At 56.8% G+C, this 13,690-nt stretch overlaps 6 protein-coding genes across 6 annotated transcripts; 4 read left to right on the forward strand and 2 right to left on the reverse strand.

Annotated features, from left to right (window-relative positions):
• Positions 1-526: 526 nt before the first annotated feature.
• On the forward strand, positions 527-2,538 carry CGGC5_v000575 (putative MFS-type transporter; the record flags this gene model as incomplete). The annotated part of the gene is made up of 7 exons (XM_032032303.1): positions 527-669; positions 727-800; positions 859-1,219; positions 1,273-1,326; positions 1,387-2,069; positions 2,137-2,241; positions 2,324-2,538. 7 exons carry the CDS (start codon positions 527-529, stop codon positions 2,536-2,538), a joined length of 1,635 nt encoding a protein of 544 aa, XP_031888595.1.
• Positions 2,539-3,203: 665 nt separating this feature from the next.
• On the reverse strand, positions 3,204-4,242 carry CGGC5_v000576 (Granaticin polyketide synthase putative ketoacyl reductase 2; the record flags this gene model as incomplete). The annotated part of the gene is made up of 3 exons (XM_032032302.1): positions 3,204-3,371; positions 3,515-3,622; positions 3,757-4,242. 3 exons carry the CDS (start codon positions 4,240-4,242, stop codon positions 3,204-3,206), a joined length of 762 nt encoding a protein of 253 aa, XP_031888594.1.
• A 1,492-nt stretch (positions 4,243-5,734) lies between these two features.
• OpS4-8 (FAD-dependent monooxygenase OpS4) lies at positions 5,735-8,132 on the forward strand (the record flags this gene model as incomplete). Its single annotated transcript, XM_032032301.1, has 6 exons — positions 5,735-5,890; positions 5,948-6,346; positions 6,399-6,654; positions 6,703-6,897; positions 6,947-7,147; positions 7,198-8,132. 6 exons carry the CDS (start codon positions 5,735-5,737, stop codon positions 8,130-8,132), a joined length of 2,142 nt encoding a protein of 713 aa, XP_031888499.1.
• A 1,083-nt stretch (positions 8,133-9,215) lies between these two features.
• CGGC5_v000578 (uncharacterized protein) lies at positions 9,216-9,779 on the forward strand (the record flags this gene model as incomplete). The annotated part of the gene is made up of 1 exon (XM_032032300.1): positions 9,216-9,779. One exon carries the CDS (start codon positions 9,216-9,218, stop codon positions 9,777-9,779), a length of 564 nt encoding a protein of 187 aa, XP_031888592.1.
• Positions 9,780-10,707: 928 nt separating this feature from the next.
• Positions 10,708-12,081, forward strand: CGGC5_v000579 (tRNA N6-adenosine threonylcarbamoyltransferase; the record flags this gene model as incomplete). Its single annotated transcript, XM_032032298.2, has 1 exon — positions 11,083-12,081. One exon carries the CDS (start codon positions 11,083-11,085, stop codon positions 12,079-12,081), a length of 999 nt encoding a protein of 332 aa, XP_031888356.2.
• A 331-nt stretch (positions 12,082-12,412) lies between these two features.
• PRE2 (Proteasome subunit beta type-5) lies at positions 12,413-13,348 on the reverse strand (the record flags this gene model as incomplete). The annotated part of the gene is made up of 2 exons (XM_032032297.1): positions 12,413-13,132; positions 13,208-13,348. 2 exons carry the CDS (start codon positions 13,346-13,348, stop codon positions 12,413-12,415), a joined length of 861 nt encoding a protein of 286 aa, XP_031888357.1.
• Between the last annotated feature and the right edge of the window lie 342 nt (positions 13,349-13,690).

Raw genomic sequence — 13,690 nt, forward strand, 5'->3', positions numbered from 1 at the left:
TTGCTCGTCCTCGAATCCCCTCTGGCTTCGTCGACACCATCTCGTTGCCGTCCTTCTCCTCACACATCACCCGTCACCCATCCTCACAGCAACTCTGCGAATCACCGCGTCTGGCGGCCATTTTCCGGACCCTGTTTCCCCACAGAACCCAATCAATATTCTACCGACAAGGCAAAGCTTAAACCTATGCCGTTTGTGTGTGTCTGCGCAGAGTGCCAGTAGAGCCACGCGCCTCCGTCTAGACCTCCCTTTGATGCAACAACGTTGAACGATCGACACGGCAGATAGCTCAGGCTTCGATTGTTTCATCGATCGCGGCCGTCCCTTGAGCCGGGGAGTAGCCACTTCTTTACTACTCCCCGACTTCCCGCGGGCAGTCTTCAGACACTACCCGACTCTTCCGTCTGCAAAGAGCGTCGCAACTCCCTCAGGTCTCCATATCCTCCCTCGAGGACCCTCCAACGAGGGCGGCTCCAACCGCTTTGCAACTCGCGGCGCATACAGACACACACAGCAGAGCCCAGCAATGGATGATCACGTCGCAAGACATGCAGTCCCGGAGGAGGCACCAGTAAGGACGTTGGGAAATGTCCGTCTGAGGGACGAGGCTACGAACGAGATCATCTTGATCCCCAAACCTTCCACAGACCCAAATGACCCTTTAAACTGGTAGGTTTCCGGGTATTCGGATCGTGAAAACCAGGGGCCTTTGGCTGACCCATCTAGGCCACAATGGTACAAATACTACATGGCGGGGTTGATCTGCGTGGCCATGATGATGTGCAATTTTCTTGCAGCGGGTAAGTCGGCAGACGCAGCCATATACACGAGGCATCATCTCTGATAACTTCGTGATAGGCCCGTCGATAGCTCTTCTGGAGACGGCGCTGGAGTTCTATCCGGCTGCGGCTACGGATAATGCGGTTCTGTCGTACTCCATCTCCCAGACGGCGTACTTCTTCACGACAACCGCGCTGCTTCAGGGGGTTGGCAACTTCTTCTGGGTGCCCATGGCCAACAAGTTTGGCCGGCGCCCAGTCTACGTTGCCAGCTACACGATCTACTTTGTTTGCACGATATGGCTCATCTTTGAACACTCGTACGCCGGCTTTCTTGCTGGGCGGATCTTGATGGGTTTCGGTGCTGGTGCAGCAGAGACCATTGCCCCTATTTCCATCGCTGATGTCTTCTTTCTGCACGAAAGAGGGACCATCATGGCGTAAGTATAGAGTCCGGCTGGTGTTGATCAGTATCCGGCTAACGACCCCAAAGCTTGTATACCTCTTTCCTCTCCGCAGGAGTTGGCTTTGGACTGGTGATTTCAGGGTAAGTTCGCTTCAGGATCTGCAGTGCTTTCGACTTTGTCTGACCAGTGGCTTTTGACAGTCTCATCACCATCAACCATGACTGGAGAGTGATTTACGAGGTTTCTGCGGCCTTAATCGGCGTCGTTCTCGCGCTTGCGTTCTTCACCTTCCCCGAGACGGCCTACGAGCGAGACGAGGCGAGCAACTGGAACCGAATGGCATCCATCGACGCCAACAAGCCTGGTTCGGTGGGCTCAGAGAGCGAACTCGCTCCCCGCTACGCAGAAAACGCTCTCCCACGCTCGAGAAAGAACTCTTACCTGTCGTCCCTGAAAATCTTTCACAAAACTTTGACGCGAGAGAGCCTGCTGAAGCTGTCTCTCCGACCTCTGGGTCTGATCATCCTCCCGCCTGTGCTGTGGGCGGCGTTGGTGCAAGCCGTGACTGTTGGTTTCCTCGTCGCCGTGTCTTCGAATATCGCTTCTGCCTTCAACACCGCCTACGGATTCGATGCTTGGCAGATCGGGCTGTGTTTCATCGCCGGCATCATTGGGGCCGCGGCCGGTATCCCAGCGGGTGGGCACCTTGGGGACAAGGTGGCCGACTGGTTCACGTTACGCAATGGCGGCATCAGGGATCCGGAAATGCGGCTTCCTGCCATGGTCATCTCCATGATATCGACGCCTCTGGCCCTTATCCTGTACGGCGTCGGGATCGCGAACCAGCTGCACTGGATCTGTCCGACCATTGGCCTGGGACTCTGTAAGCTCTCTCCCGGCCCCGCGTGTCCTGGTTGCTCTGCCGTTTTCTGACACCCTCTCTTCCCTAGTGACGTTTTCCATTTCCCAGGGCACCAACATCGCAACTGTGTATGTCATTGATGCGTACCGACCTATAACCGGGGAGGTGACGCTGTCGGTAATGGGGTTCAAGTGTGAGTGTGCCGGCATCCCATGCTTGTCCTGTTTCGTCCAATGTTGGTGTGGTAAAAGCTGACTTGTCGGTCTGTTTCGTAGCACTTTTCGGCTTCCTGCTGTCCTTCTACACAAACACATGGATCGAGCAGGCCGGGTACGTGAATGCGTTCGGGGCGATGGCGGGAATCGCGACTGCCGTCTTGATCATGTGGGTGCCGATGTTCGTATGGGGGAAGGCAATACGACATGAGTCGTGGAAATGGCGGATCGTCTCGTATATCCATTGGAGCGAGGACAGGGAGGTCGGCGAGTGAGTGATTCGAAGAAGTGGTGTGCATGAAGATGTCGAGAGGAGGTAGTTGTTTGTACCAACTGTTTGTAACCACACGCGCGACGCATACGACACAACCACGCATGGCAGGGAAAAGGGAGGGAAACGGCGTTTCGGCACTTGGATGACTGGATATTCTCAAGAAACACAGCGGTTTTGAGCTCTTCTTTAAACTTCGCCGCCTTGCTATTTTACCCTTTTGATAACCCCCTTCGTTCGTGGCTTTCGGGTTCGGGATGTGGGAGGAAGACCCCTACCCGAGACTACGCAGGCCACATACCTAGGCCGCATCAGTAGGTAAGGGTGGGTGGGGGCCAATCCGAGCGCTTCTCTGCGAGTCTGAGTGCACGAACTGCTCGCATCTGCCCCGGTCCAACCTTGGACCCTTGGCGCTAGAACCTGGCCATCATTCCGTATTCATGGTTTCTGGCTTGATTTTTTTTTCCTGCCCTTGGCCTTAACTTGCTCACCCTGCCTGCTACTGCGTCTGTAAGGGGGCCAACAAGTGCTTGTTGCTGCTGCTGCCTGGAGATCCATCCCGCGTCCGTGTAACCACTAACCAGCCAGTCACTGACCTGACCCTACGGATACAACGTCTGTTCCATCTGCCTGCCCCCTCTCCATTATCTCCCATAGTCCTGCGCCCGTTCAGAGGCTCAAGCCCCCGTCGATAACCACATTGGCGCCGGTGACGCTCCTGCTCTTGGCGAAGCACAGCACCTGGTCGGCGACGTCGTCGACGGTGGGCAGCCTCTTGAGCCTCGTCTTCTCGCGCATCGCCTCCCGCTGCTCTTCGGAGAACTGCAAGCCCCAGTCCTGTCATGTCGCCGGCGCGGTAGCGCCAAAAGTGAGCCGATGTGTCTTTTCGGGAAATGGGCAGAGGGTGGGGGTTGGCACGCGGACGCGGGTCTAATGGATGGATGTGGTGTTGGTGGTGGTGTCTTTGATGATGGACTTACCGTCAAGAGGAGGCCGGGTGAGACGCTGTTGACCCTTATCCTGGGTCCCGCCGCCATTGCTAGGGCCTTTACGAGGTGAATTTGCGCTGCTTTCGTCACGGCGTAGGCCTGTTTACGTCTTAGAACAGTGGCCCTGCCCATTCCATCCATTCTCCGCTCCGCTCTGTGACCACCTCGGGCGGGAAAAACGGCCCAGCAGCGGGGACTTAGGGGAGGAAACCGCTTATAGGTAATCAACGTACCATTGAGCTCCCGCTGACCTTGACGCCGGCCAGAGACGCCGTGGTGATGAGGGCGCCCTCTGCCTCGTCGAGGTGCGGGCGGGCGGCGTGCATCAGGAACAGGTGCGACTTGACGTTCATGTTGAAGCAGCGGTCCCAGTCGTCCTCGTCCACGTTCTCGTCCAGGTCCTGGAGGTTCCTGATGCGGGTCCAGCCGCCGTTGCTGAAGAGCACGTCGAGGCGGCCGCCGAGCGCTGCGACGGCGCCGCGGACGAGCTCGGCCAGGTCGTCCTTGCGCGAGAGGTCCGCCTTGATGGCCGCGAAGCGCTGCTGGTCCGCGGCGAGCGGGGAGGAGGCGCGGAGGTCCCTCACGAGGGTTTCTGCGCGCTCGGCGTTGTTGGCGTAGTTCACGACGACGTTGTAGCCGTTCCGGGCGAAGAGCCGGGCGGTTGCGGCGCCGAGGCCTGCGCTGCCGGCCGTGATGAGGGCGGAGGGGATCGGGGCCATGTTGGGGGGTTCTGTGGATCCTTGGTTTTTTGTTAATGAGAATTTGTCAAAATGCGAAAAGGGCAACGGCGGACGGAGCGGAGTGTAAATGAGTTCGTCCGATCCGGAAATGTGTTGTGGTGAGTGAAGGGGGGAAGGAGGGGTGGCCCGGCTTTGGTGGTGTCTCGGAGCGGTATCGGGGCGGGGTAAGCACGCCGGAGCCGATTGTCTGCCGTGACCGAGACGGGAGGGACAGGGGCACGGATCCCGAGGGTTCCACGTACGTTCAGTTCAGCTTGTCAGACACGTTTCTGCTTGCCGCACAAGGCATTCGATGGTGCGTTCTCGGGAAAACAGCCCGACAGGCGGGAAGAAGAGCAAGGTGAAGCCTGGAGGCCATTCAAGTGGTATTCGATCTCGCGGGATTGAGTTCACTTCATCCCACTACGTCCGGCGGTGTCAAAGACATCCACTCATGACATGCAGCAGACGAAGAGCATCGGCGAAACACGCCGGGCGACATGACTGAAGACTTTGGCTTGGCGCTGTAATTGGGAAAGGAAGAATGGGGGCTGGAAACTTGAAGTGTCTCCGGTGGTCACTTGTTTGTACTCATGTCAGACAGCACTGACAGCGACAGCACACACACCCGACAACAGAGTGGCTCCACCCCCACAAGCCGGTCTTTTGCTCGCTACCCCTCCATCGTCCCTAAAACTCCCCGGAACACTAACAGACACGAAGAACCGGTGATGGACAAATCACCACCCGCCATTCCACCTTCGACTCGGCAACGTTCAATTTCTAGTGCGGCTGCTATTCGCCCTGTGGACCATCCCAGCCGGCATGCCGCTGGGCTGTTATGCATATCAACGTCTAGTTGCGGACGAGGTTTCACAGCAACATAGGACCATCTACTGCGAAGCAGCAGGACAAAGACGGTAAAGCTCCAAATTGGTCCCTCCCCCGCCGTGCTTCCGGCTTCCCGCCCGGCCAAATGCGGGGGGAGAGGCACGCGGGCCAAGGAAAGGGACCAAGCCAGCCATCCCGATGGAACGGTAGATGCACTCGGGGTTGTTCTTCTCTGCTAGACTACTACTTCGAACGGCTGGTCTTGGCGGGTGTGGTGGTAATTTGCGTTCGATCCGAAGAAGCCTGGAGAGAGTGGTGACAGACAGCGTGGTGGTTGCGCTGGGGGGGGACAGGGAGGGGCCGAGTACGAGCGCGACGATCGATGCGCAGCCGAGCGGGAGCGTTTGAGATGACGGTCTGCAAGCCCGACTAGCCCTGCCTCTCGCCCTGCTGCTCTTCTCTGCACATGTTTCCCATAAGTTGGTTGCCCGGGGGGGTTATAATTGGTTTCTTGTGCGGTTATTTCATATGCAGCTTTAATCCCAGCCCTCCCTTCACTCACTCACCTTCTTCCAAGGCTTCCCACCCTTCATACTAAAGCGTCCGTGTTTCATATCCCGCAAGACTTCATAGACATCACAAAAAGGACCACGTCGACATCATGTTGGTCAACGGTGAGGCCCAGCGCCCGAATAGCGTGTATTCGAGTCCCCTCGTCGGCGGATATCCTCATCCCCTCAAGATTGCCATCGTGGGCGCCGGTATTGGAGGTCTGAGTGCCGCAATCGCACTCCGACGACAGGGCCACCAAGTGGATGTAAGGAATCTCATGGTCCTCACGCACCTCGTTTGTGAGCTAATCGCAGAAACATAGCTATACGAACAATCGAGACTGAACAGCGAGACCGGTGCGGCGGTACATCTGGCGCCCAACTCAAACGGGCTGCTGAGAAGATGGGGCATCTACGCCGAGACTTTTGGTGGCAACCCGGCGAACCACTTCAAAGAGCGAGACCAGAACAACAAGGGCGGCTTCGACGTGGACATCACCAAGCACAAGGGCCAGTGGCAGCATCCGTGGCAGCTGGTTCACCGCGCCTATCTCCACAACGAGATCCGAAGTGTGGCTACTGTGGAAGATGGTGTTAGCACCCCGGCCAAGGTGCATGTTGCGTCTAAGATAGTTGGCGCCGACCCGGAGAAGGGCACACTCCAGCTGGAGGATGGAACGACGATCCAGGCGGATGTCATTATTGGCGCTGACGGTATCTACGTGAGTTTTCATGAGCCATGGTTCTTGAGCAACAGACTAAGATCATGTTCAGTCCAAGACGAGGAAATACGTAACGGGCACCGACCCCAAGCTGTTTCGCTCAGGCAAGGCGGCTTTCCGTTTCCTCATTCCTCGGGCCGTTGTCGAGGAGGACCCCGTCACCGCTCCTCTCATCGACAAGCACAACCAGCTCGGTATCTGGTTTGGAACAGACAGACGCATCGTCATCTACCCCTGCAACGACAACCAGCTGTTGAACTTTGTGTGCATCCACCCCGACACCGAGTCTCACGCAACAGCTAGCGACGGTATGCCCTCAACGTCACATTTGTCTTTCAAGTACTAACACACTTCAGAGTGGAACAAGAAGGGCTCAATCGAGCAACTTCTAAAGGTCTACCAGGACTTCGACCCGGCTCTTTTGCAATTGATCAAGAAGGTGCACCCAGATGAAGTGAATGTCTGGCAGCTACTAGACATGGACCCAATGGAGTCGTGGACGAACGGCAAGCTTGCTTTGCTGGGAGATGCCGCCCATCCCTTTACTCCTCGTACGTTGAGATTCTCGAAAGTGCATGCCTCATGCTAACAGCCAAAAAGACCAAGGTCAGGGCGCAGGTCAAGCCATGGAAGACGGCGCCGCGCTGGCGGTCGTGCTGCCCAAGGGAACTTCTCCTGAGGACGTTCCGGAACGACTCCGCCTTTACCAACAAATCCGCTTGACCCGTGCACATGCTATTCAGGAGTACTCACGCCAAGCCGGCAAGGACAGAATTCCTGGTGCTCCGCCAGCTGTTGAGAGTAAGCCGATCCTCCGGATGATACCCCACGATATGCTCACAAAGTCTCAGTGAACACCTACCAAAACTACAACTTTGGCCACGATGAACACGACCACGCAACAAAGGTCTACAACCGATGGCTGTGGTCAAAGAAGAAGGACCTCTACTGGCGCATGCCCGTCGGTTACGGACCCTTCCCGGGTCCACGCCAAGACGCTTTCGGCCGTCGTCAGCCCGGTGACATTGAGCGCACATTCACCACGATGTCCGTCAAGTTCCTCACCTCACGAACCTTCCTCGAGACCATCCTGCCTACCGACTCCTTCCGCTTCAAAGCCCCAGGCACCGTCTGCGCCGCCTCTCTCTCGGTCACCAGGTTGAACAACATGTCCTGGCTCGGCGGCGGCGGATACAACCACCTGGGCCTCTACATCCACGGCATCGAGTACGTCAAGAAGGACGGCAGCACGATCAACGGCACCCACCTGTCCGTGCTGTTCGAGAGCCTCACAGACCCCATCGTCTCCGGCCGCGAGGAGCTAGGCATGCCGAAGCTGTTCTGCGACATCGACTTTGAGCTGCACGCGACGGCGGCCCGGGTGAAGGCCTCGTGGCGCGGCGCCACGTTCGCCGACATCAGGCTCAACAAGCTGCGCGCGGACGACCCGAAGACGGAGCACGGCACCATCGGCGGCGAGGCGGACTACGGCATCCTGACGTACAGGTACATCCCCTCCGTCGGGGAGCCTGGAAAGGCCGATGCCGAGTATGCGTGTGTGGTCCCGCACGAGGAGGAGGCGCGGGACGTACCCGCCACGGTACACGCCGTTTCGCGGTCGTCCGACGTTTCCGTCAAGATGGACGCGCATGACTGGGAGAAGCTTCCCACGCTGCACCACATTACGAAGTTCCTGTCCGAGATGCCCATCTACGACTTTGTGAGCGCCAAGGTGGTGGAGGGTACCGGTGTGCCCAACGTTTCCGGTGCCAGGAGGATAGAGTAAAGCATTGGTTGGAGTTTAACGATGTTGACATGCCTGTGAGAGGCGCTGTACATAGCTTATTGTGGCATTCGAGCCGCGAGAATCACATCCTGTCGAATACCCTACTCTGTATACTTAGTTGACCATAAACAATCACAACGTTCGCACTTTTGACATAACTTAGTATCGTCGTCGTTATCATTACTACTACCGTTACTATCGTCGTCGTCGTCGTCGTCGTTACTATCATCGCTACTATTCTCATTATCGCTACTATTGTCGTCGTCGCTATTGGTATCACTTCAACTACATTTGATCACATTTTTGACCGAAATACACCCCCGAGACCGATTACGAACGTCGCCTCGAGACTTATATTCCTGATTTGGAGTTCGTTTCAAACATGAAGAACACAGAAGCTTGTGTGTTGTAGGTCTCGTCGAAAGTGACATGTCGACTCAGCTGTTCGTCACACATCATGCGTTGTCCGCGAAGAGTCCGAAGTCAAAGACCGCCACTCACGACCCACACAAGCTACATACGAAACAAGACCCTCTGGAAGGGCAAAGGAACAAAAAGACACCTTTCCCCAGTTTCAATATCCTTTTGCCGGGATTTTAGGATACAGTTTCCATACCTAGCGTCCGCCGCCTTCCCATCCCCGCACAAACCACTCCTCGTCCCCTTTCCCCACCCCATCCACCTCTCATCCCGCTCAGTCTCAGGGACACTTGATTCCCCCTCTTTCCGGTCCCGCCTCCACTTTCCGCCGTGACGTTCGGCGCCTGCATCACTCGCTCCTCGGGATGCTCTCGGCAATGCCTCAATGGTGTCGCGGTAGCGGGGAAAAGAGCTACACACACCGGTTGTATCAGACGGGAAAGCTGATTATTAAGTTTGAAGCTGGATTTAGGGGAGTAGAAGAATGCCACCTCTCTCTCAAGCTCGCATCTGATTAGCCTGGTCCCTTCGTCTCAATTGTGCCTGTGTCGTCATAAACCCTCCGCAAGAACTTCCCTAAAACATAATCGAAGCTTCTTAGTACTGAATAAACAACTTGATCAAGAGCATCACAAAACCAACAAACCACATTAATCCACCGCAATGGCATCCGACGCACCTTCAAGCGACCTCCGCCGCCCCCAGCGCTTCATCACAGACCACAACCCCGAGGGCAAGGCCATCTTCAACACCTCCCTGCCCGAGGAGATCCCCCAACAGACCGTCGGCGGCAACGCAAAGTTCTACCTGGGCTACACGACGGAGCAGACGCCCGCCTCCTTCACGGGCAACGCGGACATCTCCTCGTACGCCGAGCGCCTCGCCAACCCGCCCGGCATCGTCATCCCCGGCGGCAGCGTCATGCGCATCGTCGACATGCCGCCCGGCTCGCTGTCGCCGATGCACCGCACCGTCAGCCTCGACTACGGCGTCGTGCTCGAGGGCGAGATCGACCTCGTCCTCGACTCGGGCGAGGTGCGCCGCATGAAGAGGGGCGACGTATCCGTGCAGCGCGGCACCAACCACGCGTGGAAGAACGTGAGCGAGACCGGCTGGGCGAGGATGCTGTACGTGCTGCAGGAGAGCCACCCGCTCGAGGTTGGCGGCAAGGTTCTGAAGGAGGATTACGGCGAGGGTATGGGTGATGTTAAGCCGTCTGGCAACTAAGCGTAATGAAATGACGATACAGAACTTGAGCAGACTTGACCGTGACTATCTGTGAGGTTTGATGTCTGAGCATTATTGCAACGTCGGAAATCTAGGGCAATGTAACTAGGTCCTCGCCCTACGTTCGCCCGCATGGCGTCGAGGATATGCTTCATAAAATTTGTGGTCATTGTCATTCTCGAGTTGAGGAGCGGGCACTCCTTATTATGAGCCAACTGGCTGGCTCCTTGGGCATATAATAATAAGCCCACGGCGCGTATCAAAACAATGAAATGAACATCAACATATGAGATGCCTAATACTAAACATGCTGGGGTCTCTGTATTTCCTACAGTTTATTTTATTAAGTTTACTATTACCTCTTCTACTGTCGCCCCTTTTGTTTTTGTCTCTGTCGTCGCCGTCTCCGTCGTCGTCGTTGTTATCTCTTTCGTTAGTTATTGTCTCTATTATCATTAGTTCTGTTGTCGTCATCTCTATCGTCGTTTTCGTCGTTGTCGTCGTCGTTATCTCTATGAAAGTTATGGTTTCTATTAATATTATCATTTCTTTTATCGCTAAGTATTGCTATCTCTATTATTACTGTAGTTATTATTGTCTCTATGATCATCTCTATTGCCATCTCTGTTGTGGTTGTTTCTTTTGTGGCCGTTCTCTCTAAGCCGTGGAAATATCTCTACGTGTGGGAAAAGTAGTCGCATAGCTTCACAAAAGCCAGACTGTATTCAAAATACCCATTCACTTATGTATTCGCAATTGATGCCGTTGTGAGGTGGAATAGGTCGTAGCTCGGTGTGATGCGTGTAAGTCGGTGTGCCTCGGTGAGCCCCATCCTCGATAAGATAAGAGCTCCAAACTTCTCCGTCACCACCACCCTCCCAATCTTTCACCCGTCTACCACCCAAACCACACAAATCGCACACTCTCGATGCGCCCACCACCCCTACAAACACAATGGCGCACCCTCCTCCGCCGGCAGGTCCACAGGCCTACCTTCCAACACCGACGTAACCTCCTCACCCTCGCAATCGAAACATCATGCGACGACACCTGCGTAGCCCTCCTCTCCAAGACGCCTGCCGGCGCAAACCTCCACTTCAACCGCAAAATCACCTCCGACCACCGCGCCTTCGGGGGCATCTGGCCCCCGGCCGCTCTCGCGGGCCACGACGCCTCCCTCGCGCCCCTGATCGCCGAGTCCCTCGCCTCCCTCCCGCCGCCGGCCGATGACAACAAGACAATCACCGTCTCGGGCGTGCCCCGCCAGAAGCCCGACTTCATTACCGTCACGCGCGGGCCCGGCATGTCCTCCAACCTCGCCACGGGCCTCTCGACCGCAAAGGGCCTCGCGACGGCATGGCAGGTGCCCCTCGTCGCCGTCAACCACATGCAAGCCCACGCCCTCACCCCACGGCTCGTTTCCGCCCTCAAGCAAGACGCCACCACCAGCACTGCTGCGCGTGGCCAACCAGAGTTCCCCTTTTTGACGCTGCTGGTGTCAGGAGGACACACCCAGCTCGTGCACTCCCGCTCCCTGACGGACCACCGCATCCTGGCCTCGACGCAGGACATCGCCGTCGGCGACGCGCTGGACAAGGCCGCCCGCCACATCCTCCCCGCCGACATGCTCGCCGCACATACCGACGTGATGTACGGCGCCCTCCTCGAACGCTTCGCCTTCCCCGACTCCTTCCCGCCCGGCCAAAACCCAGACTACGACTACGAATACACCCCGCCAACATACCGCCGCGACGAGATTGCAACATACGTCGCCCCGGCCCCGTATCACTGGCAACTCCACCCCCCACTGGCCGGGTCGCGCGACCTCTCGTACGCCTTTGCCGGGATAGGCAGCGAGATCCGCAGGATCACAGAGGCGGGCGGCGTTGACATGACACTCGACGAGCGGAGGGTTCTCGCACGCGCTGCGATGCGTCTGCTGTTCGAGCACCTCGCCACCCGCGTGTTCCTCGTCCTTGCAGCGGAGCCGGAGCTGAAAGATGCATTGAAGACGTTGGTGGTGAGCGGTGGTGTCGCGAGCAACCGCTTCCTGATGTACGTGTTGCGAAAGATGCTCAATGTTCGCGGGTTCGAGCATGTGGAGGTCACGGCACCGCCGCCGGCGTTGTGTACGGACAACGCAGCCATGATTGCCTGGACTGGCATGGAGATGTACGAGGCCGGCTGGGAGAGTGATCTGTCCGTGTCTGTAATGAAGAAGTGGTCGATTGATGCGGCGAGCGACGAGGGCGGTATCCTCGGCGTTCGCGGCTGGGTGAGAAGGGATGGACAGAAGTCATGATACCCCCCTTTCAGCCTTTCACCACATTGTGTATGCGAATCCCCTAAAAGTCATTGTACCAAAACTGTAAAATCATAAGAATGCACTTGTATCATGGTCTAGTTTACAAGTTACAAGGTATCCGCACCTTCGTAGGATGCCAATGCCTCCAAAGCTCAGCTGTCTCCTCTCGCTGGTCATGACCATTTAACCCGTTACCAACTGCCCGAGTGTCTTCCTTGGAAGCTTACCCTCTAACTTGCCGTTCTTCTGGCAACACAAGTACCGAGTGTAATTGTCAGGGGTGCCCGGGGTTCTTCATAACAGCATCATCAATTGCTCGCGCCCTTTCCTAATCCAAGTCGGCCGTGACGTTGGTGAACTCGCCCTTCTCCAGCTTCGTCTTCCAGAAGATGGGATTCGTGTCGTTGAAGCCGTGCTTGACCCAGCCCTCCTCCTTGACGTGGTAGAGGTTGATGAAACCACCAGAGTAGGCGTCACGGTGGGTGGCGGCCAGGATACTGCGGCTTCCGAGCTCCAGAGCCTCCTGGTCCGTCAGGTCGTAACGGTACTCGGCATCCAGGACACCGTAGGCGAAGGTCTGACCACTGCCAACGCAGAAGAGGTTGCCGGCCAGACGAGTGCCGTCTGAGTCGACGTAGTAGAGCGCGGGGCCCTCCTCCTTGGTGACACCAGCACACATGGTTCCCATGCTGAGACCCATGCCCTTGTATGAGTAGACGAGGTTGGCGAGAATCTTGGAGGCGGCAGCGACGGAAATGCGGCGCTTGTGACGGAGCTCGTGGAGACGGCATTGCATGCCGAGCCAGGCGAGCCAGTACTGGCAGTCGGCGGCACCGCCGGCCATGGTGCCCAGCAGAACGCTGTTGATCTCGATAACCTTCTTGACCGTTTGCGAAGCGATCCAGTTACCGGCGGTGGCACGGGAATCGGTGGCGACGATAATTCCGCCCTGGAAGCGGAAGGCAAGCGTTGTCGTTCCGTGGGCGATCTTGATGGGGCAGTCGGGGTTGGCGCGGTCATCTGTTGCTGCGCGGAGCCAGGAGGAGGGCTGTGATGAGGGGGCGGGGATGTCAGTACTGCTTCCCTTCCAACATCAATCACGGCTTGAAAGAAATCAACTCACATGTGCGACGGGAGGCATAGCAAACTTCAGAGACAAGGGCGGGGCCTCGCCCATGAGCTCGAGGTCCTCCTGCTCATCGTCCCGGAAGGTGTTGTGCTGCTCGTACGCCGGGCGGCTGTACTTGGCCACGAGGCTGTCCATCTCGACGATTGGGTGAGGCGATTGGACGAATTTCGTTGGATTGGTAGTTTTGTGTATCGGAATCGTCGATTCTCGTCGGTAGGTGAGCGGTGGTTGTGGAAGGGTTGAGGTGAGGTCGGGCGTTGGAATGGACGATGGGGCGCTCTTTGTGGTTAACTCGGGGAGCCAGCTCAGGCAGCTCCATGCTCGCGTCACGGACAGCTTCAGCAGGGAAACTGCGTAGCTAACTGATGCCTTGTTGCCTGATTCAGATTGGCCCTTACTGCAGGTACATGTCGTCCGTGCACGGCTCTGATTACATAACATCATATTTCTGGAGGATTGATATCATGGAGAGTAAAC

The sequence above is a fragment of the Colletotrichum fructicola genome, assembly GCF_000319635.2.
Source record: "Colletotrichum fructicola Nara gc5 chromosome Unknown KSG_Nara_v1_contig01, whole genome shotgun sequence".
NCBI lineage: Eukaryota > Fungi > Ascomycota > Sordariomycetes > Glomerellales > Glomerellaceae > Colletotrichum > Colletotrichum fructicola.